Genomic DNA, 21,724 nt, shown 5'->3' on the forward strand with positions numbered 1-21,724 from the left:
TCTTACTTGCAGCAGCAGCACAACACGATTGTGAACACAGTACCCAATAGGTAATATAATAAAACAAACAAAAAAAGTTCAATCATTTAAAAAAAAAAAGATATAGTGCAAAAAAACACTATATCTTTGTTGGGAAGAGGCTGTTTCGGAACCTGGACGTTACATATCTAAGTGCTAAGGTGATGTACCAAACTGCATACAAAAATGGATTTCACTTATACCTTGGTACATGTGACAAATAAAGTACCATACTTTTCATACTCCGATACCACCTTGCAGATGGCAGGAGTGAAATGACAGTCTGAGATCTAAGGGCATTTAAGTCGGTCAGAAGTTGCAGTGAGGGGAGGGACAGGGCTGATGTTTCACTGGACACAGAGCCCGCTGAGTGCAGCACTTTGTTGTTGTTCCTCATGGACCTGAACTCCTCCTTTAGCGAATGGGGGTTCTCCTCTCCCATCATAGATGAGGCCCTCACTCATGTCTCCTCCGTGCTCTGCCCTTGCACCCCCTTGTCGCAACGGAGACAGGGTCCTCCTAGTCCTTACCTTTCACCCCATCAGCCGTCGCATACAACACATAATCCTCCAAAATTTCCGCCACCTCAAACAGGATCCCACCACGCTACATTTTCCCATCTCCACCCCTTTCTGCCTTCCGCAGAGACCGTTCCCTCCGCAACTCCATGGTTAATTCAGCCCTTCCCACCCAAACCACCCCTCCCTAGGTACCTTCACTTGCAACTGCAGAAGATGCAACACCTGTCCCCATACCTCCTCCCTTGACTCTGCCCAGGGATCCTGACAGTCCTTGGGTTCAATTGCACCTCCTCCAACCTCATCTACTCTATCCATTATGGACTCTTACAAATCAGCAAGTCCAAATGTAGACTGGGCCATCATTTCACTGAACACCTTTGCACAGTCCACCTGAACCAACCTGATCTCCAAGTTGTTTAACACTTTAATTCTCCTTCCCATTCCTACACAGACCTTTCTGTCAGAGTGAGGCTAAAACGCAAATTGGAGGAGCAGCATCTCACATTTCGCTTGGGCAGCTTACAGCCCAGAGGTATGAATATTTATTTCTCTCCCTTCAGGTCGCCCCGGCATTCCCTCTCTCTCTATCCCTCCTCCACCCAAGTCAAACTAGCTCCTAATTTTCACCCTACAAACAGCTTACTAGGGGTCTGTTTTGTTTTTCTGGTTCTGGTTGATTACTGCGCAAACGCCTAAGTGGTTATCTCGCGCAGGTCGGAGTGAGCAGAGTAGTGATTTCGTTACGTTTTTGCACTTCTTTCATTCAATGTTCTTTATCTCTCGTTTCCCTTATCCCTAACCAGTCTGAAGAAGGGTCTCGACCCGAAACGTCACCCACTCCTTCTCTCCAGAGATGCTGCCTGTCCCGCTGAGTGCAGCACTGTTGCACTCAGCTTTTTGTGTCTGACTCGGGGCTCATGTTGTCGACCTCCCCGTGGTGAGCCCTGTCAACTGACCTCGGTCAGGCGAACGACAACAGAGGAAGCAGTAGCAGCTTCATAACTTCTGTTGCCTCAAACGCAACATGGACCTGTTGTCTGTCTCCTTCCCACAACTCTCAGCGCAGGCCCATGGACCTGTTGTCTGTCTCCTTCCCACAACTCTCAGCGCATGCGCGGGGATCTCGTCGCGCCGGAAGTGAGGCGTTGCAGCGGCGTCGCGGCGGCCGAGGTGCGGGTGCCTGGTGTGTGGGGACCAGGTGAGCGGGGACCAGGTGAGCGAGGACCCGGGGCAAGGGGGACCATGGGCAGGGGGGACCATGTGAGCGGGGGGCTTGGGTGAGTGGGGGGCCGGATGAGCGGGGGGCCGGATGAGCGGGGGGCCGGGTGAGCGGGGGGGCCGGGTGAGCGGGGGGGCCGGGTGAGCGAGGACCGGGTGAGCGGGGGCAGGGGGGACCAGGTGAGCGAGGACTGGGGGGGTGGCAGGGGGGAACCAGGGGCAGGGGGGACCAGGTGAGCGGGGGCCTGTGAGGGGGACCAGGGACCGGGGAGGACCAGGAGAGCGGGGGGATCAGGGACCAGGTGCCGAGGGAACCTGGAGCCAGGGGACAGGGGGCCTGTGCCGGGCGGCGGAGCCGGAGGGTGAGGAGCGGGTGTGTGCGGGACAAGGTGAGCGGGGGCTGGAGCCGGGGGAGTTGGCGGGCGGGCGACGGCCCCATGGACCTCACTCTGTTCGCGGCCTCTGCCCTGCTGTCTGTCTCCCTGTCCCAGACCCCGGCCCCGGGCCTACCCGCCCTCAACCACCGCTGTCACTGGCGCCGACCGCCGCAGTCCTAACGGTCTGGGCTCCGATGCGCCTCTCACAGGGGTTGAGGAAGCGCCGCAAGGCTGGGAATCCGGCGCCGAGGGAGCGTCGCAGGGCCGGGGGTCGCGCTGTGGGAGCACCACGTTGTTAGAGTGGCCATTATTTCAACGGCGATTTGATTATACATTGTTTCGGGATATCCCGCTGGACGTGAAAGCTTCAGTGGTTAACTGATCTTGGGGTCCCTCCCCAACTTTTCACCAACACTTGCTCCCCACCAGTAGCAGTTTAGAACAAGACACAGTCATAATAGCAAATACATTTTATTCATTGTTTTCAATTAGAACAGAGCCTTAGGAGTGATTGTGGAGCAACAAATGCAAATCTTTCCAAAGTGGGCACAGGAGAAAAAGTTTGGAGATACTTCAAATGCAGCATTTATCCTTTTGGTGCCATCCCTTCGTCATGTAAATAATGTAGGAAGCATAAGATTGACAAGTTAACTATTTGTTACTGGGAAACCAGTTGTGAACCTATGTTTTTGATGAGTCCAGGTTTCAAACTGAGCCAAGAGGACTTAGCGCTGGCATAACTGAGGAGGTCAGGCAGCATAGACCCAAAAAAACAGGAGTAACTTCGCGGGACAGGCAACATCTCTGGAAAGAAGGAATGGGTGACATTTCGGGTCGAGAACCTTCAGGCAGCATTTCTGGAGAACATGGAGTTGATGTTTTTGGGTCTAGTCTCTTCCTGATCTACTGAGGTACACCAGCACTTTGAGTCCTTTTCTGTATCTACTAGCATCTGCAGTTCTTTGTTTCTACATTAAAAAGGAGGCAGATTTAGAAACAGGCCAGTGCTTATTTTACGACTGCAGATGCTGGTTTACGACAAACGACACAAAGTGCTGGAGTAACCATGCAGCATCTCGGAAAACACGGATGGGAGAAGTTTCTTCTGGCTGTAAGGTCCCAACCCAAAATGTCACCTATCCATGTTCTCTAGAGATGCTGCCTGACCCGCTGAGTTACTCCAGCACTTGGTATCTTTTTTTAAAAACTGAGCCAATTGTTGACTGTGAAAGGGCCCTGTATACATTGTAATCAAATAACCTTCCCATATGTGAACCTGCAAGGTTATGTGATGGCAATGGGTATTGACACTGAGTCAAAATAGGTTTAGACCTGGTTTCCTTCTATCTGTGCAGGAAAGACCTGCAGATGCTGGTTTAAATCGAAGGCAGACACAAAATGCTGGAGTAACTCAGTGGGACAGGCAGCATCACTGGAGAGGAATGGGTGACGTTTGGGGTTGAGACCCTTCTTCAGACTGATGTCAGGGGAGAAGGTGGCCACTCCCTGACATCAGTCTGAAGAAGGGTCTCGACCTGAAACGTCACCCATTCCTCTCCTGAGATGTTGCCTGTCCCGCTGAGTTACTCCAGCATTTTGTGTCTACCTTCCTTCTATCTGTGCTTTACAGGAAGAATTAGGAGCAATGATCTTATTTTGTTGTTTCTTGTCTTAGCTGCGATAAGCAAACTTTGGTAATCAAATCATTGCTTAAGCAGTTCCTTTGCAAGTATTTGAAAACAGCGATTGATTCATTCATGCTTTGTTAGCTATGAATGACATATCATTGTGATCTTTGTTTGCAAAGAGAGGTGTTCTGCTTTAGAAAGTTATTTGTTGATCAGAGTTCAGGACTGGCATGTTCTAGTAAGGAGGACGGATAAGGGTGGCAAGGTAATGGAATGATGGATGACCAAAGAGCTTGGAAATTTGGTCATAAAGAAAACTGAAGTGTACGTAACGTTTAGAAAGACAAAATCTGACAAGGCCATTGAGTAATATAAAGCAAGGAGGAAATAACTCGTGGGCAACTAGAAGAGACAGAAGGGGCTATGTAATCTCATAGGCGAGTCAGATTAAAGAAAGTCCCAAAGCTCTATATATGTAAAAACGAGGATATCCAAAGAGAACGAAGGGGCCACTAAATTGTGAAGGAGGGAATTTATGCTTGGTGTCGGTGGATGTAGGCAAGGCACTTAAAGAGTACTTTACATCTATATTCATAAAGGACAGTGAGATATCTGTAGAGAATACTAACATGCAAGACCAGTTTAAGACCACGGATAAGGTGGTGTTGGGGTCTTGAAGAGCATTAAGGTGGATAAATCCCCAGGGGCACATGGGATCTCTCCCAGATTTTTGAGAGCAGCAAGGGTGGAGATTGAAGAGGCCTAGATGACAATCTTTGTATCTTCTCTAGCTACAGGTGAGATCCCAGAGGATTGGAGAGTAACCAACGTGTTCCTTTGTTTAAGAAAAGAAGTAGTGATTGTCCAGAGAAGTAGAGCTGGTGAGCGTCAGGTGAATGGTAGGGAAGCTATTGCAGAGGATTATCCAGGATAGGATTTATTTGTATTTGGGAGAGAGTGGGCTAATTAGGGATAGTCAGCATGGCTTTGTCTTCAGCAGGTAATGCTTTATGAACTTCATTTAATATTTTTAGAAGGTGACAAAGGTGATCGATGAGGGTGGGGCTACGTGGATTTTAGTAAGCCAATTGATAAAGTTGCTCACTGTAGGCTGATCAGATGATTAAAATTCATGGGATTTACAGTGATTTAGTTGTTTGGATTCAGAAGTTATTCTGGCTGGAGGTCTACCAGTGTAGTTTGCAGGGATCTGTGTTGGAATTTCTGTTTGTGATATATATAAACGACTTGAACATAAATGAAGATGGGTTGATTAGTAAGTTTGCAGATGACACCAAAATTGGTGCAATTGTGGCTAGTGAGGAAGGCTGTCAAAGTATACAGTAGGATATAGATCAGCTACAAAAACGGGTGGAGAAATAGCAATTGGAAATTAACCTGAGCAAGTATGATGTGTTGCACAATGGGAGGCCAACTATATGGGGAAGGTATACAGTTAACGGCAAGACCCTTAACAGCATTAATGTACAGAGAGATATTGGGGTCCAAGTCCATAACTCCAAAAGTGGCAACACAAGCAGATGGAGTGGTAAAAAAGGCATATGATATGCATGTCTTTTTTAGTCGGGACATTGAATATAATTGTGTAAGAAGGAACTGCAGATGCTGGTTTAAACCGAAGATAGACACAAAAAGCTGGAGTAACTCAGCGGGACAGGCAGCATCTCTGGAAAGAAGGAATGGGTGACGCTTTGGGTCGAGACCCTTCTGTCTGAAGAAGGGTCTCTATCCGAAACATCACCCATTCCTTCTCTGTTGCCTGTCTTGCTGTGTCTATCATTGAATATTTATGCGACTTTGGTTTAGCTACGTTTGAAGTATTGTATGCAGTTCAGGTCATCCTGTTATAAGAAGGATGTGGAGGCTTTGGGGAGTATGCAGAAGAGGTTCACCAGGATGCTGCCTGGAATAGGTGGGATTTCACTATAAGGAGAAGTTTAATTAATTTGCATTGCTCTTTCTGCAGCATCAGAGATTGAGAGGAGACCTGATAGTAATATGTAACATTAAGAGGCATAGATAGGGTAGAAAATCAGAACTTTTTTCTCAGAGTGGAAATATCAAGGACGAGAGGGCATTAGACAATAGGTGCAGGAGGAGGCCATTCGGCCCTTCGAGCCAGCACCGCCATTCAATGTGATCATGGCTGATCATTCTCAATCAGTACCCCCGTTCCTGCCTTCTCCCCATACCCCCTGACTCCGCTATCCTTAAGAGCTCTATCCAGCTCTCTTGAATGCATTCAGAGAATTGGCCTCCACTGCCTTCTGAGGCAGAGAATTCCACAGATTCACAACTCTCTGACTGAAAAAGTTTTTCCTCATCTCAGTTCTAAATGGCCTACCTCTTATTCTTAAACTGTGGCCCCTTGTTCTACACTCCCCCAACATTGGGAACATGTTTCCTGCCTCTAACACATTGGGAACATGTTTCCTGCCTCCTGCATTGTTCTAAGGCAATACGGGAAACGTTTAAAGGAGGTGTGTGGGGTGTCTGGAACGCATTGCTGGGGGTGGTGATGGAAGCAGATATGGTAAAGGCGTTTGAGGTTTTTAGATAGGCACATGGCTACGTGCAGCGTAGGTTCACTAGGTTAATTCCCGGAATGGCGGGACTGTCGTATGTTGAAAGGCTGGAGCAATTAGGCTTGTATACACTGGAATTTAGAAGGATGAGGGGGGATCTTATTGAAACATAAGATAATTAGGGGATTGGACACATTAGAGGCAGGAAACATGTTCCCAATGTTGGGGGAGCCCAGAACAAGGGGCCACAGTTTAAGAATAAGGGGTAGGCCATTTAGAACGGAGATGAGGAAGAACTTTTTCAGTCAGAGAGTGGTGAAGGTGTGGAATTCTCTGCCTCAGAAGGCAGTGGAGGCCAGTTCGTTGGATGCTTTCAAGAGAGAGCTGGATAGAGCTCTTAAGGATAGCGGAGTGAGGGGGTATGGGGAGAAGGCAGGAACGGGGTATTGATTGAGAGTGATCAGCCATGATCGCATTGAATGGCGGTGCTGGCTCGAAGGGCTTGAATGGCCTCCTCCTGCACCTATTGTCTATTGTCTATGCAGGGGGCGAAGGGATATGGATCACGTGCAGACTGAGGAGATTAGTTTAATTTGGCATCATGTTTGGCACGGACATTGTGGGCCAAAGGGCCTGTTCCTGTGCTGTACTGTTCTAGGTTCCATGAAGTTCTTTGCAAGGAACTAGATCTACTGCAGATTAATGTGTACTGTGCTATTTTAGTAGGTGCACAATGTCATTTTGTTAAGGTGCAGAAATTAGAATGTAAGTTAATTTGTGTTGACAGTATGTAGCATAAAACTAAAAACTTTGTTCATGCAATTTTACTTGTTAATAATGTGCCCGGAGGCTTTTCAAAACAAGTCTCTTAGCCAAAGGCAAATAGTAAGATGATCTCTGTTCTAGTATCGTGTACAGTCCTTAACATGATAAAGTGAAATACATATCCTTTTCAGGCAGTCATGTAATCACAAAAATCGTGTCATGCTCTTTTCTTTTATCAGTCCAGTATTAATATTTTCTGATGCAGAAATAAAACCATTCCTGCATATGGCATGTAATGGTCAAAATTTTACATTAAATATATAAACAAATTTATTAATGGTGGCCAATAAACTATGGAATCATTCTTTGATTTCAGAATGGAGATAGTTTATAAATACATTGGCAACTCTTGATAAAAATGAATCACAATGTCTAAAAATTGTCATAAATTGCAATAAAAATGTCACTTGTTTGCAATGAGTCAAATTTGAGTTTAATTTATTATTGTCACGGCTTGGTTGCATCTGAATGGAGCCTTGTGTATTGTACTGTTTAAGTAGAAATGTTTATATCTGTAACGCGACTCATCTTTAACTTGATATTTCTGTAAATGTGTATTGAAGTAAAAATCGAAGCAGTTGCCCTAGTAAATGATGTAAAATGAATGGATTGATTTTACTGTCAAGGATAGAAATGGTATAACTCTTGTACTTTTCTCTTTCAGTGGGCTGTCTAAAAACATTCCCCGTTCTCTTGGAGCAGGAGTTCATTTGTAAGTGTGAAGTCACTTTAATGGGATTGTAGCAACATCCATTTCCTTAGCATTTTTCTACTGATAAAAGTTGTATTCATTGCAACAAAATTAGAATTAATATTTGGATTTGAATATAGATCTTGTACGCTAGAAATCTCTATTGTGCAGTTTTCCTTTAAATTGTCTGTAACTGTGTTGTTGGAAGTACAGTGGAGTCCAAACCTTTCTCAACACGCTGTTTTGTGTCCACGAGTTGGAAATTTAGTTGATTTTTTAGTCTAAAAATACTGCCTTTTTTTATTGTCAATTCCTGCCAACTCTTTAGTTTCTACACAAATGTTCACATAGGCTTTATTGTTTTTTTTTTGTCAATACAGGTTAACTGCATACCAAGGAACAAGGAAAGACAATCTTGAATGGGAGATTTGTTCAGACCAAGCATTAATTCTGGTCATTACATTATGTATTGTTTTGAGGCGGCAAGGCTGGTCAGGAAATAAGATTATAAAACAAACAGTGAAATCACACAATGTAAAAAGAGTCCAATTAATTCCAAAATGTGTGTATTTTGTTAAATTGTCCAATATATGCATGTACATTTGTAAGTTTGCAGTAATTTTGTTGTGCTGTTTCCAAGCATACCTAGTATTTACAATTCTTTCTGGATGGTGGAACAAGGTTACTCACCACAACAGTACCAGTTACTGCAAAAAGTGATTCTTGATTTCTATTGATTTTGCGGTTTCAGAGTGGTTTTCTATTCTTCAGAAGTCAACCTGCTAGATTTGATCATGAGGGGCACCCCAAATTTACAATGTAATTTCTTTATTACAGTTTCTATAAGTATTTAATATTTTCTCAAAGGAAAACAATACCCATTTTTATTGTCACTTCTTTAAGATGGCAAATTGAAAGTGACAATAAAAGGACTCCACTGTACTGCAGTAATAATTTCATCTCCGTACTATCGAAGAGCTATCATGGAACTTAGTATGTATATGATGCTTGTTCAAAATGCACCTAGGCAGCATTTTGATTAACAATACATTGATATTATTTTTTATTTTACATCTACCTGTGTGACTTGATTCTTGCAGTAAAGCAACAAATAGTATCTATCTTATATCTATCTAGTATTTATCTAAATAGCTTGATTTTATTTGCCTAAATTCAAATTGTGTCATTTTTTAAAATGATTTCTTGTCTAAAAGTATATTGAGCTGCTATCTGGGAAAATAAATGATAGTTGTTAACAATAATAGAGCTTATGAACACTGGATCATTTTATTATTTTTGAATTTCTGGACTTTGTCCAATTTTACAGATGAATATAACAACAATGTGTCATAAATTGAAGATGAAACATTGTTGTGAAGGTGTTTGGTATAGTTTACCAAAAAGGTTCTTCGATATTCAACTAAGTAATGCTAAGCAACAGATCTTTAGTGTCTTTCTCAGATCTAACCCAGTTTCTGGCAGTGTGGAATAGCTATCTCTTCAATAGTATAAGTTGTCTTGAAGATTATTTTTGCAAATAGCTTCTCAAGTGTAGCCGCCAGTAAGATTGAGAAGAAGTTTGAGAATTTCAGGTTGTACTTCATTTGCAGGGAAAGGAACATATCTGCACAGCGTTTAGCAGATGGAAGTGACCTGCATCTATATATTGTGTGAAGTCCAGCATGAGAAGGTTGAGACAAAGTCATTACGTCTCTTCTAACCTAATGACTAGCCTGTAACTGATTGTGTTTTAGCTCAGTGTGGTCTGTACCAATGGGAGATGAAAAGGATAACTGGAAAGTAAAAACTCTTGAAGAAATTTTGCAGGAAAAGAAACGACGAAAAGAACAGGAGGAAAAGGTTGATGTGAAACGTTTAAAAAATGTAAGTAGTAAATCCTGTCAACTTTTAGTATACCTTAGTGAGTGTGGTTTTGTTGCATTGCTTGGATTAATAACTCAATCTTTAATTCCAGTTTTCAACCAAAGCCAGTAACACCCTACTCGCCTCAGAACCACGAGTGTCCTATTTCTGTTAATCTTTGCTAGCTGTCTGCCAGTGATATTGGCCTGAGTTTTGGTTTAGCCTTTTTCCGTCTGATATAAGTGGCTGTTGGGAAATTGCGTCAACTCTGACTGTGCAGGTACTTTATCAAGTTATAGTTTAATAGATCAATGGATGGATCTTTAGTTGTCCTTCTCTCCAGATTGACATGCTTGAAATTAGAAGCTCAGTGTGAGGAGACTCATGGGTACAGACTTGCAATTCATCATTCAGATGCAGCGCGTGGGATTGTTCTTGGGAGTAGTTTGAAGTAAGAGACTGATTGGGATAAAATGTCAGTGAATATCACTGAACTAATGAAACAAAAAGGAGCCCTGATTGTTGAATCTTTATCTCCATCCTACATTCCTTGTAATTGCAAAAGTCTTTGAAAATACTGCCTGAAATCATAGTTGTCAAGCATGATTTCACCACATCAAAGAGTCCACTAATTGAACCTTACTGATTGACTGTGTTATGAATTGGAAGATGCAGCAATTTGTGTTCTTCCCACTGCCTAATGCATGTGTGCCCAGAAAGCTTGCTAAAACATTTATCAAAACTCAGATAGAGTTATAGCTTACTGCATTCTTTACAATCTTGGATTATTTCACCTGACACTACTTCCATATGCTTGCAACAGGAATTTAAGTTTAATCTTGACTTCTGTAGTTGAAGACTTCTGGTCTTCAGCTCGTGCCACCAACATTCAAACTCCTTCTTAACAAAGGCATTTATTGTCATTGATTCATGAGGTGAGGCTGCTAATTGTGGATTGAAAAATGGCAGAATCGTACTGAAAGTGGATGATAGAACATTTGGGTGAATTGTGGGCTTCTAAACATTACTAAAACATTACAGATGACACTAAAATAGGTTGTATCATAGACAATGAGGGAACTTGGCAAAAATCACAAAGGGTAAACACAAAATGCTGGAGTAACTCAGCGGGACAGGCAGCATCTCTGGAGAGAAGGAATGGGTGACGTTTCGGGTCGAGACCCTTCTTCAGACTGATGTCGGGGGAGTGGGCGGTACAGAGATAGAATGTAGTCAGAGACAGTAAGACTGGTGGGAGAAATGGGAAGGGGGAGCGGATGGAGAGAGAGGGAAAGCAAGGGCTACTTGAAGTTCAAGAAGTCATTGTTCATACCGCTGGGGTGTAAGCTACCCGAGCAAAATATGAGGTGCTGTTCATCCAATTTGCGCTGGGCCTCACTGACAATGGAGGATCTTGATCAACAGGGCAAGTGGACCCAGGAATGGCAAATGGTGTTTTCAATTCTGGTCAGTGGGATAAGTTGCAAATTCGGAAGTCAAAACAGCTTGGGACTTTCACAATGAGAGGTAGGTCCCTGGGGGTGTGTTGTAGGTCAGGGACACAAGAGTATTAGTACAGAGCTTCTTGGCAGTGGTATCACATGTAGATAGCATGGTAAAAAATGCATTTGGTAAGCTGGCAGGTCATCGATTACAGGAGATGGGGAGTTATTTTGCAGTTGTAAAAAACGTTGTTGAGCCTGCACGGAGTATTGTGGACAGCTTTGGTCACCTACTATAGGAAAGCTGGAACGAGTGCTAAGGTTTCCAAAATCAAGAGGGGGCAAAGATAAGATGAATACACACGGTCTTTCTTCCACAAAAGGGGAATTAAAAACTAGAGGGCATCTAGGTTCACGGTGAGAGGGGAAAGATTTAAAAGGGATGTGAGGGGCAACGGTTTCACACAGGGTAGTGAGTCTATGGAAAGTGCCGCCAGAATAATAATTGAGGCGGACAATAACATCTAAAGCACATTTGGACAGGCACATGGACAGGAAAAGTGGAGAGAGATATGGGTCAAATGTGAACACGAGACCACCATCTTGGTTGGCATGGTCGACCTGGGCCAAAGGGGCTTTTTATGATGTAGGACATTATAAACCATATACTGCTTTGCATTATGTGTGGGTGGATAGAAAAATCTAAAAAGCATTTAGAGATGGTCATTTTTCAGTGGTGTGCTCCAAATGATCATGTTGAATTCCAACTTTTTTTATATCAGAAAAAATATATGGAATAGTCTCTTGGACAAAAGTAATTTCTCTGATTTAAAAGTTGCATTTTTCCAGTGGAGTAGTAGCAGGATGTTCATGTCTAATTATTTTGAATTTAGAAATTAAAGTTTAATTTAATCTGGTCATTGTAGTCTACCACGGGAAACTGACTACAAAGGTAATCTTGTGTAGGAAGGAACTGCAGATGCTGGTTTAACCTGAAGATAGATTCAAAATGCTGGAGTAACTCAGCGGGACAGGCAGTATCTCTAGATAGAAGGAATGGGTGACGTTTCAGGTCAAGACCCTTCTTCAGACTGAGGTTAGAGGAGGTGCAAGTGAACCTCTGCCTCACCTGAAAAGACTGTCAGGGTCCTTGGACGGAGTCGAGGGGGAAGGTATAGGGATAGGTGTTACATCTCCTGCGGTTGCAGAGGGAAGTACCCGGGGAGGGGGTGGTTTGAGTGGGAAGGGACGGGTTAACCAGGGAGCTGCGGAGGGAATGGTCTGTGCGGAAAGGGATGGAGATGGGAAGATGTGGCTAGGGGTGGTAACCCGTTGGAGGTTGCGAAAATGCCGGAGGCTGTATGCGACGGCTGATTGGGTGAGAACTAGCCGTACTCTGTCCCTGTTGCGACTGAGGGGAGGGAGAGTAAGAGTGGAGCTGCGGGATATCGAGGAGACCCTAGTGAGGGCCTCATCTATCAGGGGAACCCTAAAGAATGAGGGCATTTCAGATGTTCCTGGTATGGAACTCCTCATCTTGGACGCAGATGCGGTGTAGATGGAGGAATTGGGAGTAGGGGATAGAGTTTTTACAGGAAGCAGGGTGGGAAGAATTGTAGTCTAGCTAGCTGTGGGAGTCAGTGGTTTTATATTAAATGTCAGTCGATAGTCTATCTCCTGTGATGGAGACGGTGAGATCAAGAATCGGTTAGGAGATGGTCCAAGTAAATTTAAGTGCAGGATGGATTAATAGTAAAGTTAATGAAGTCAGTGAGTTCTGCATAGGTGCAGGAGGTTACACCAATGCAGTCATCATTGTACTGGAGATAGAGTTTTGGGATAGGGCCCATGTACACATGGAACAGGGATTGTCCGTGTATGGCGGCACGGTGGCGCAGCGGTAGAGTTGCTGCCTTACAGCAAAAGCAGCGCCGGAGACTCGGGTTCGATCCTGACTGCGGGCGCCGTCTGTACGGAGTTTGTACGTTCTCCCTGTGACCTGCGTGGGTTTTCTCCGAGATCTTCGGTTTCCTCCCACACTCCAAAGACGTACAGGTATGTAGGTTAATTGGCTGAGCAAATGTAAAAATTGTGTGTGTAGGATAGTGTGTGTAGGATAGTGTTAATGTGTGTGGATCGCTGAAAGGCCTGTTTCCGCGCTGTATATCTAAATCTAAATTGTCCGACAGAGATGGGGCCCATACAAGTGTCCATAGCTACGCCTTGGATTTGGAGGAAGTGGAAGGAGTCGAAGGAGAGGTTGTTATGAGTAAAGACGAGCTCTGCTCGGCAGAGGATAGTGTTGGTAGAGGGAAAGTGGCTCGTTCTGCGATTGAGGAAGAAACGGAGGGCTTTTAAACCGTCCTGGTGGGGGATGGAGGTGTAGAGTGACTGAACATCCATAGTAAAGATGAGGAAGTGGGGGCCTGGAAAACGGAAGTCATTGAAGAGACGAAAGGCGTGTGAGATGTCTTGGACATAGATAGGTAGGGAGCGATTGGACCGGGTGGGGATAGGATGGAGTCGAGGTATGTGGAAATTAATGCAGTGGGATTAATTCATTTAAAAAGTTGTATATATATTTTTGTAATCTTGCATACCATTGTTCTTTGGGAAGGGTGCCGTTTAATTTTCTGAAGGGCCTGTTTGGCTTGGATAACTCCAGACCTGCACTTAATGACTCAGTGATTTATTGATTACTGAGGAAGAGCATGAATGTTAGCATGTCTGACATTCAAATTGTAGGAATTCCTTACAAGGCTTGGCTGTAAGAGATAATTGGGTGAATTCAGTTTCATCTTAGATTTTTTAGATTTAGAGATACAGTGTGGAAACGGGCCTTTCGGCCCACCGAGTCCGCGCCGCCCAGCGATCCCCGCACATTAACACTATCCTACACACGCTAGGGACAATTTTAACATTTACCCAGTCAATTAACCTACATACCTGTACGTCTTTGGAGTGTGGGAGGAAACCGAAGATCTCGGAGAAAACCCACGCAGGTCACGGGGAGAACGTACAAACTCCGTACAGACGGCGTTTGTCCGTAGTCAGTATCGAACCTGAGTCTCCGGCGCTGCATTCGCTGTAAGGCAGCAACTCTACCGCTGCGCCACCGTGCCGCCCTAATCCAGTAGTATATTCTTAATCCAGTAGTATATTGTTAAATGTCAAGAAATGAGAGGCTTTGAAAGACAAAATTCTCATTGTGAGGTTCCAGTATTGGGGAATGCAGAATTGTTACTGGGCGGAGGATTTATGAAAGAAAAATCATGTTTGAAATTTTAGAGTTCATAACGAAGAGAATTGTGAAGTGTGAATAAGGGGATGTGGCCAGATGGCTTTAATAAGGTGGCCTCCGAGGTTATTGAACAAAATTAGAACCTGTGGAATCGGAGGTATTATACTGTGTGGTTAAGGAATGCTCAACTCGAAAACATTGGAACAAAATGCAGATTAATTTTGGGTTGGGAGACAGAAGATTACTGAGGTGCTGTGGGACTTGGGGCTCATTTGGATGTGTAACCAGATGTGATTAATCCATGTTTACTGATATTTTTAAGCTGGGGGATAACATGGTTGACAAGATGATAAACGGAGATTAAAAGACATGGCAGATGTGGAAAAAAATGTAAGATCTGTTTTGGTAAAAAAAAATTGAAAATCAGATAATTTTTAAGTAATGAGAAGCAATTGCTTTTGCAGGAATAGTACGTGTTTGTAATCCTCGGCTGCCAAGAGCTGAGGATGTTTAGTCATTTATGTTATTCAAGACAGAGATATTTGGACTGTTGTGGAATCAAAGTTTATTGGGATAAAAGAAGAAAGCAAAACCAAGGCTGATGATCAGATCAGCCATGAATAGAATGTGAAAATATCTGGCCCAGTCCTGCCTCACACGTTTTCTCACTCTGCACCTTTTAATGTCACAGGAAGTCTAATGTCTATCTTCTCTCAATCCTATAGCTTGTCCTTATGGCTGTCTTCTTTGAAATCGTGCTCGCCCTCTAAGTTTCACTCATTTTTAGCTACTGCTTCTGGGTTCCACTCATCACATTCATCTCTTGGGGCCCACCTCCCTCCCCCCCCCCCCCCCCCCAAAACCCCATCCTGTCTCAGTCTCTCCCTGGGACCATTTTTCCCTCTGCGCTTTGAGGGAACTACTAGGGCTTGGGGCTGTGGGGCAGATGATGAGTTTTACAATATATTTGTTGTCTGTTTGAATCGACATGACTGGCAATATAATGGTATTGGTTTATAATTGTCATGTGTACTGAGATAAGTGAAAAACCTTGTTGGTCTAGTATCCAGACATATCCTACTGTACATGAGTAGAATTAAGTCATGCACAAGTACAGCTTGGTTAGAGAATTCTGAACATCGCATCTTGGTTAGAAATGGTTGATCTCTTTCCAGAGTTTCTAGAATCTGCCTTATCAATCCTTCTCAGGATCTTTAGCCTCCCTCAGCTCTTGTTCTGGTCATAGTTATACAGCAGGGAAAGAGGCTCTTTGACCCATGTCCACATCTGGATGATGGAATTGATAGCTTTGTGGCCAAGTTTGCGGATGTTACAAAGCTGCGTGGAAGGGCAGGTAGTGTTGAGGAAGCGGGGAGTCTGCAGAAGTTGGGTTGGGAGTTTATTTTATTACTTTTGTCACATGTACAGTTAAAAGCTTTTGTTTGCATGATATCCAGTCATGAAAAAGACTATACATGAATGCAATCAATCCGCCCACAGTGGAAAGATGAAGGATAAATGTTTAGTGTAAAGATACAACATTGAAGTCTGATAATGTCCGATTAAAGAAAGTTCAAAGGTCTCCAATGAGGTAGATGGGAAGTCAGGACCGCACTCTAGCTGATGAGAGGACTGTTCAGTTGCCCGATACAGCTGGGAAGAAGCTGTTCCTGAATCTGGAGGTATGCGTTTTCAAACTTCTGTATCTCCTCCCTGATGGGATGAGACCTGTCCTTGATTATGCTGGCGGCCTTGCCGAGGCAGTGTGAAGCGCAGATGGAGTCAATGGAAGGGATACAAGTATGTGTGATGGTCTGGGTTACATCCACATCTCTCTGCAATTTCTTGCAGTCTTGGATGGAGCTGTTCCCATACCAAGCCATGATGCATCCCAAAAAGATACTTTCTGCTGTGCATCTGTAGAAGTTGGTGAGAGTAATTGGAGATATTCCAAACTTTTTAAGCCTTTAAGAAAGCAGAGGCGTTGATGTGCTTTCTTGGCCATACCTTTTGATGTGGCTGGTCCAGGATAAATTGCAAGCATTTAAATCATTTGAAACATAGCAATCTGGCACAGATTCTCACTGTTTCCTGGATCTCTGTGGTATTTGCCTCCAAACTGTTGATTTGCTCAGGAAAATCAAGGAACTGCAGATGCTGGTTTACAAAAAAAAGACACAAAATGCTGGAGTAACTCGGTGGGTCAGGCTTATCTCTGGAGAACAGGGATAGGTCCTGACCTGAAATGTCACCTAACCATATTCTCCAAACCTGCTGCCTGACCCGCTGAGTTACTCCAATGTTTTATGTCTAATTTTGTTGATTTTCTCCTTTCTGACCGTATCTAAACAATATTTTGCAGCTCAGTCAGTCTAAGTGTAGACTACTGTTTCAATATTTGGCTTGCGTTTTCTAACTCGGATACCCAATTGTTTCTTTCCACCGACACAGAGAACTTAATGAAATTGCTGCCAGTTGCCTTGTTTACCATTGGATCAGAAGCCATTTTATTTTAGTAGATAATATTCTGTATGTCATAATATAGAAACAATGTTGCCCTGAACATTGGATTTTAATCAACCTCAAACTCTGGGCTTATTTTATAGTTTACTGGGTGAAAGCACTCCACAAATACAAAGACTTTGCATACTTTGATCCTTGTAGATAATTGTAAAAATGTGTAATTGTGAAATATAAGCATTGCAATGTTTTGATAATGATAACCTCTGTTCTTAAGGTGCCAAAAGTATCAGTAAATAAATTGTGAAGAATATTTTGTATGTACCGCAGTGGAGTCCTTTTACTGTTTCAATTTGTCAGTCCCATTAAAAAACAAAAAACAAAGAGTGATCACAATCATAGTTTGCATCCAACATGATGTAGTTTATGAGAAAAATATTGCAGTTTGCAGTGTTGATGGAGGGAAATTAATCCTTTTTTTCAGCAACTGCTATTGTTTTAAATGAAAGGTTTATTGTCAATTTGAAAACTCCTCTTAACACTTTGAGCTGCAGAATGTTGGCCTCGAAGGGAGCTGCAGCTCTGCATTGTTACCTATGGTGCTAAGAAATCCATTAAACCCCTGGTATCAAGTATGTTGAGGTGTACGACTTATGTACACCATTATTTTCCATTTAGTTTTCTTTCTAAGCCTTGCATTCTCAAAACTGTGGTTATAATGATAAGAACTGAGGGGAAGGTGATCAGCAGAAGGGACGATGAAGAGTATGTCGTAAGAACATCTGTTGGGGCATGAGGAAAATGACATAGATAATTTATGAAATCTAAACTATTGCTGAGCAGTGGACCGGTTCAGAATTACCATTCTATTTTTGTACATCTCAGTTGGATGACAGGGATTCTAAGCGAGACTCACTGGAGGAAGGAGAGCTTCAAGAACACAAGATGGAGATAACCATACGCAATTCACCGCACAGACGAGAAGGATCAATAGAAGATCGGTGTGTTTCTAATTTAACAAACTTTTTCTTTGTGGTCCCAATGCGAATGTCTGTTTAAAAGAAAAAATTAAGATTAAATAATTTCTTTTGCAGATCGCTGAAAGAAGTCATTGGCTTTCATGTAGACCCTTCACGAGTTGGTTACTCTTCTAATCCATTCTTTAACATTTTGTGGTAGTTTCCGATTTTGCGAAATGTTTTATAATCCTGTTGTGAAACTTCACTCTACTTAAAACAGATAAACGAGGATACTTAATTGGCATCCTTTCTTGTCTCACTGTAATGTGTTTGGGAAACGTGACCTATTTTGAGTACTAGGTAATAGACATTTTCCAGATTTCTGACTCGTCCACCGACTAGGTTAATTTTGTTTCCAGACACATCGGAGCCCTCTTCTCCAAACACCAATGAGGAAGGTTCTACAGAAATTGGTTTGGTTTAGTTTAGTTTAGAGATAAAACTCGGAAACAGGCCGTTCGGCCCACCGAGTCAGCACCGACCAGCGATCCCCACACATTAACACCATCCTACACATACCAGGGACAATTTACACATACCAAGCCAATTAACCCTCAAACCTTTACGTCTTTGGAGTGTGGGAAGAAAACCGAAGATCGCAGACAAAACCTACGCGGTCATGGGGAAAACATGCAAACTCCATACAACCAGCTCCTGTGGTCAGAATTGAACCCAATTCTCCGGTGCTGCAAGCGCTGGAAGGCAGCTACTCTTCTGCTGTGCCACCCATTTGGTCATTTGAAAGGGCTTCCTTTTTCCCTGTAGTATGGAGAGATATAAAACCAAATCTCTAACTATTGCAGCATGAATTCTCAACATAACCACCGCTGCACTCCAAAAATAAATCATTGTGGTAAAGTTTTTTAGGATTTTATGACAAACTGGCAGGCACCATTATAAAAATACATTAATGTAATTTACATTTTTTCATGTGGAATTTAGAGCAAACTATGCAGCAATACACACATTTAGCATCACATGAGTTGTCTTCAAATTTCCTTGACAAAGTACAGAAGCTACAAATTTCAAACAGTGACGGGTCATTTTTGAGGTCATCTTGAGTATTCTATACATTATTGGCATTACTATTTAATCAAGCAGGTTAAAGTGTGGGAGCAGTCCAAATTAGGTTTGCACAACCACGATTCGTCATGGGCAGGTTGTCTTGTGAGGAAAAGACGGATAGATTAGTTTCGCATCCCCTGAAACATGGAAAGATGAGACCTGCAAGGTTGGATGTGGGGGAAATGTTTGCTTTTGTGGAGAATCTAGATCTTGGGGTCAACAGGGGGTTTCCCACTTAAGGCAGAGATGAGGCAAAATTTCTTTTCAATATTTAGTTTTTGGAACTCTCTTCCTCAGTGTAATTGAGGCAGAGTTTTTGAATATTTTAAAGGCATCCGCAGAGAGATTCTTGCTCAGCAATCAGATGAAAGGTTACTGGGATAGATGGAAAGTTGAGGTTACAGTCAAACCTTAACCTTAATAAATGACGGTGCGAACTGAAGGGGCCACATGGCACAATCCCGATCCTAATTCATTTGTTTGTATTCTCTCTACTATACTGTTTGCAAATGAAGTTGGTTAGTTTGAATAACATTGCTAACATGTCCTTTTTTAAAAACCATCTAGAGGTGAGGAGGATGATTCTTTGGCAATTAAACCTCCTCAACAAACCTCCAAAAAAGAAAAATCTCACCACAGAAAAGAGGAGAGGAGAAAGGAGAAACGAAGGCATCGAAGTAGATCAGCTGAAGGTGAGAGATATCAATAGAATGCAGATTTACGTTGTGTGAAATGTGTGTGTCAGTTGTCTTTGAGATTAATGTTCATTGTCTCGTTCTGAAATCAATTAGAATTTTTTTTAATTCTGAAGCAGTTCAGAACCAATGCAAGTCAACATCTGGGTATTCATTAAGATAGGATGGGAAAGATTAATTTGATAAAGACTTTATATGCAAACGAGAACATAACTGATTAGGTTTAGGAAAATGCAAATGTGAATTCATATTAACCATGAGATTTTGTTTCACTGCCAACTATTGGCATCTCAAAGGCATGTGTATAAGGGAACATGTAGCAGAGGATTACAGGCACTTTGTTAGGTAAACCTAATGCACCAAGAGAAAAACAAAGATACGAGATGCGAGTGAAGAGGTGATAAGAATAGTAACTGCTGATTAGAACAACTAAATTAGCAAATGCTAATGTTTCAGGTATGGGAAAGGATGAATGTAATGCAACAGTCTTTAAAACAATGGATAAATCCTGTACATAAAAAAAAAGAAAAAAAGATAAGATGTAAAATTTGATAGATGCACAGTCAAGAATAATTGGAATGTAGATATTAGAATGCATGTTAAATAAAGTGAATAATTACCTGATAAGATAAGAGCACCCAATCATACACTAGTAAATACTTTGATAGTGTGCTTTCTGTTAACATTCTATAAAAGATTATACAGGAAGGAAAATAAAACAGAAGTGTAAGATTTTGGGGAAACAAGTTTATCTGATGATTGATAAATAGTGGAACTGAATAAAGTTGGAATTTCATAGGCCACTTTTATGTGTGTGAGGAAAAATGAAGCATACAAAGAAAGAGACAACCTAGAGGTCTAAAGTCCTGTGGCTAAATAAATAAAGTTCTATACACATCCAAGTGCTGATAAATCAAAAGTAAATTGAGGTTAGCTGAAATGTTTATTGGGTGATAGAAGGATAACCGAGATAACAGAGAAATTCGCAAAACTCTGTATGTACTCTGTGTAAAGCAAAGGGATTGTGAATATCCTTGGGGATATTTGGATGAAAATTGTTCAGGGATTACAAACTGGCCAAAGTGTGAAATGAATTCTTTACAACAGAAATGAATCATGGGAAACGAGGACTGTTATGAAGAAACTCAGAGAATTTAATGTTTTCAGGGCACTTAAGGCAGATGAAATTAACTTTAAAATCTTCAAGAAATTGGTAAGGCTCTCAGTGATATATTTAGGCGGCCTATTAATACCCAGGGTATAATGAGGTTTGTGAATGTTTTCTGAATGTGTAACATGTTAAAGTAAGTTTTGAAACTAGACCAGTCAGTTATCTGTACCAAGGTATAGGATTCACTGAAGACTATTGGGAATAGTCAGTGAGACGTTAAAAGTTATAGCTTAAACAGTCCCATGGTGCCAGGATGTTTTTGAGGAGCTAATTCAATTGATATCAAAAATAATAAATAATTTTCTTTCTGGATTAGTGGTCACACAATGTTCTCCTAATCAATGTTTTGTACAAGCTTGGCATGAAATACTCCGTATTTACTCCGCATTCTGTATTTATAAAATTCTTTTGAACAGCTTTATTAACTTCCTATGGTAAGAAAAAAAGGTATATTTGAAATGCTCTCTCTGTTGCTTCTACATTTTTTTTGAAGATCTGCCATGCAACATATGTTTGCCATTCATCTAACCATTCAAGTGACGCATCACATTTCTCTGTATTAATTTTCTGGCGTCTTTTCCAATTTAATTGCCTGTCGCTAAAATTCCATAAACTGCCTTTTGCTAAATTTTGATACTGCATTCCCCAAGCCTTTTCTTTATCAGTAGTTAAGAATATCATCTGTTCCAACAATGAATCATTACCGTTTCTATTCCTGTAGATTGAAAAATCTCTATTTATTATTTATGCTATCACATCGCACTTTAGGTGCCATGCTTAATTTACCAAAACAACTCCAACACAACACTCTTCGAAAATTCATTTTCATCGCAACCTACTTTCTCAATGAGTGCCTCGTATATTGTTTGTTGAAAAAAAAGGTCAGTCATGATGCACCTTTCCTAACAAAATTCTCCAAATAGGAAATGATATTTTTAAAATCA

The 21,724-nt window shown here is 42.1% G+C and overlaps 1 protein-coding gene across 12 annotated transcripts in view; it reads left to right on the forward strand.

The window, feature by feature from the left end:
* Nucleotides 1–1,675: 1,675 nt before the first annotated feature.
* cdk11b (cyclin dependent kinase 11B) overlaps nt 1,676–21,724 on the forward strand; it is a 45,932-nt gene continuing 25,883 nt past the window's right edge. For 5 of the 12 annotated variants that reach the window (XM_078425460.1, XM_078425464.1, XM_078425465.1 and 2 more), the window contains exons 1-6: nt 1,676–1,752; nt 2,837–3,045; nt 7,798–7,845; nt 9,579–9,708; nt 17,716–17,831; nt 19,482–19,606. In XM_078425460.1, coding sequence (XP_078281586.1) covers nt 9,598–9,708; nt 17,716–17,831; nt 19,482–19,606 — 352 coding nt within the window. In that variant the 5' untranslated portion in view covers nt 1,676–1,752; nt 2,837–3,045; nt 7,798–7,845; nt 9,579–9,597. Of the gene's footprint in view, nt 1,753–2,836; nt 3,046–7,797; nt 7,846–8,204; nt 8,278–9,578; nt 9,709–17,715; nt 17,832–19,481; nt 19,607–21,724 lie in introns of those variants that run through there. The other 7 variants (XM_078425461.1, XM_078425463.1, XM_078425468.1 and 4 more) reach the window with 7 other exon arrangements.

This window comes from Rhinoraja longicauda, chromosome 30, assembly GCF_053455715.1.
Source record: "Rhinoraja longicauda isolate Sanriku21f chromosome 30, sRhiLon1.1, whole genome shotgun sequence".
Lineage (NCBI taxonomy): Eukaryota > Metazoa > Chordata > Chondrichthyes > Rajiformes > Arhynchobatidae > Rhinoraja > Rhinoraja longicauda.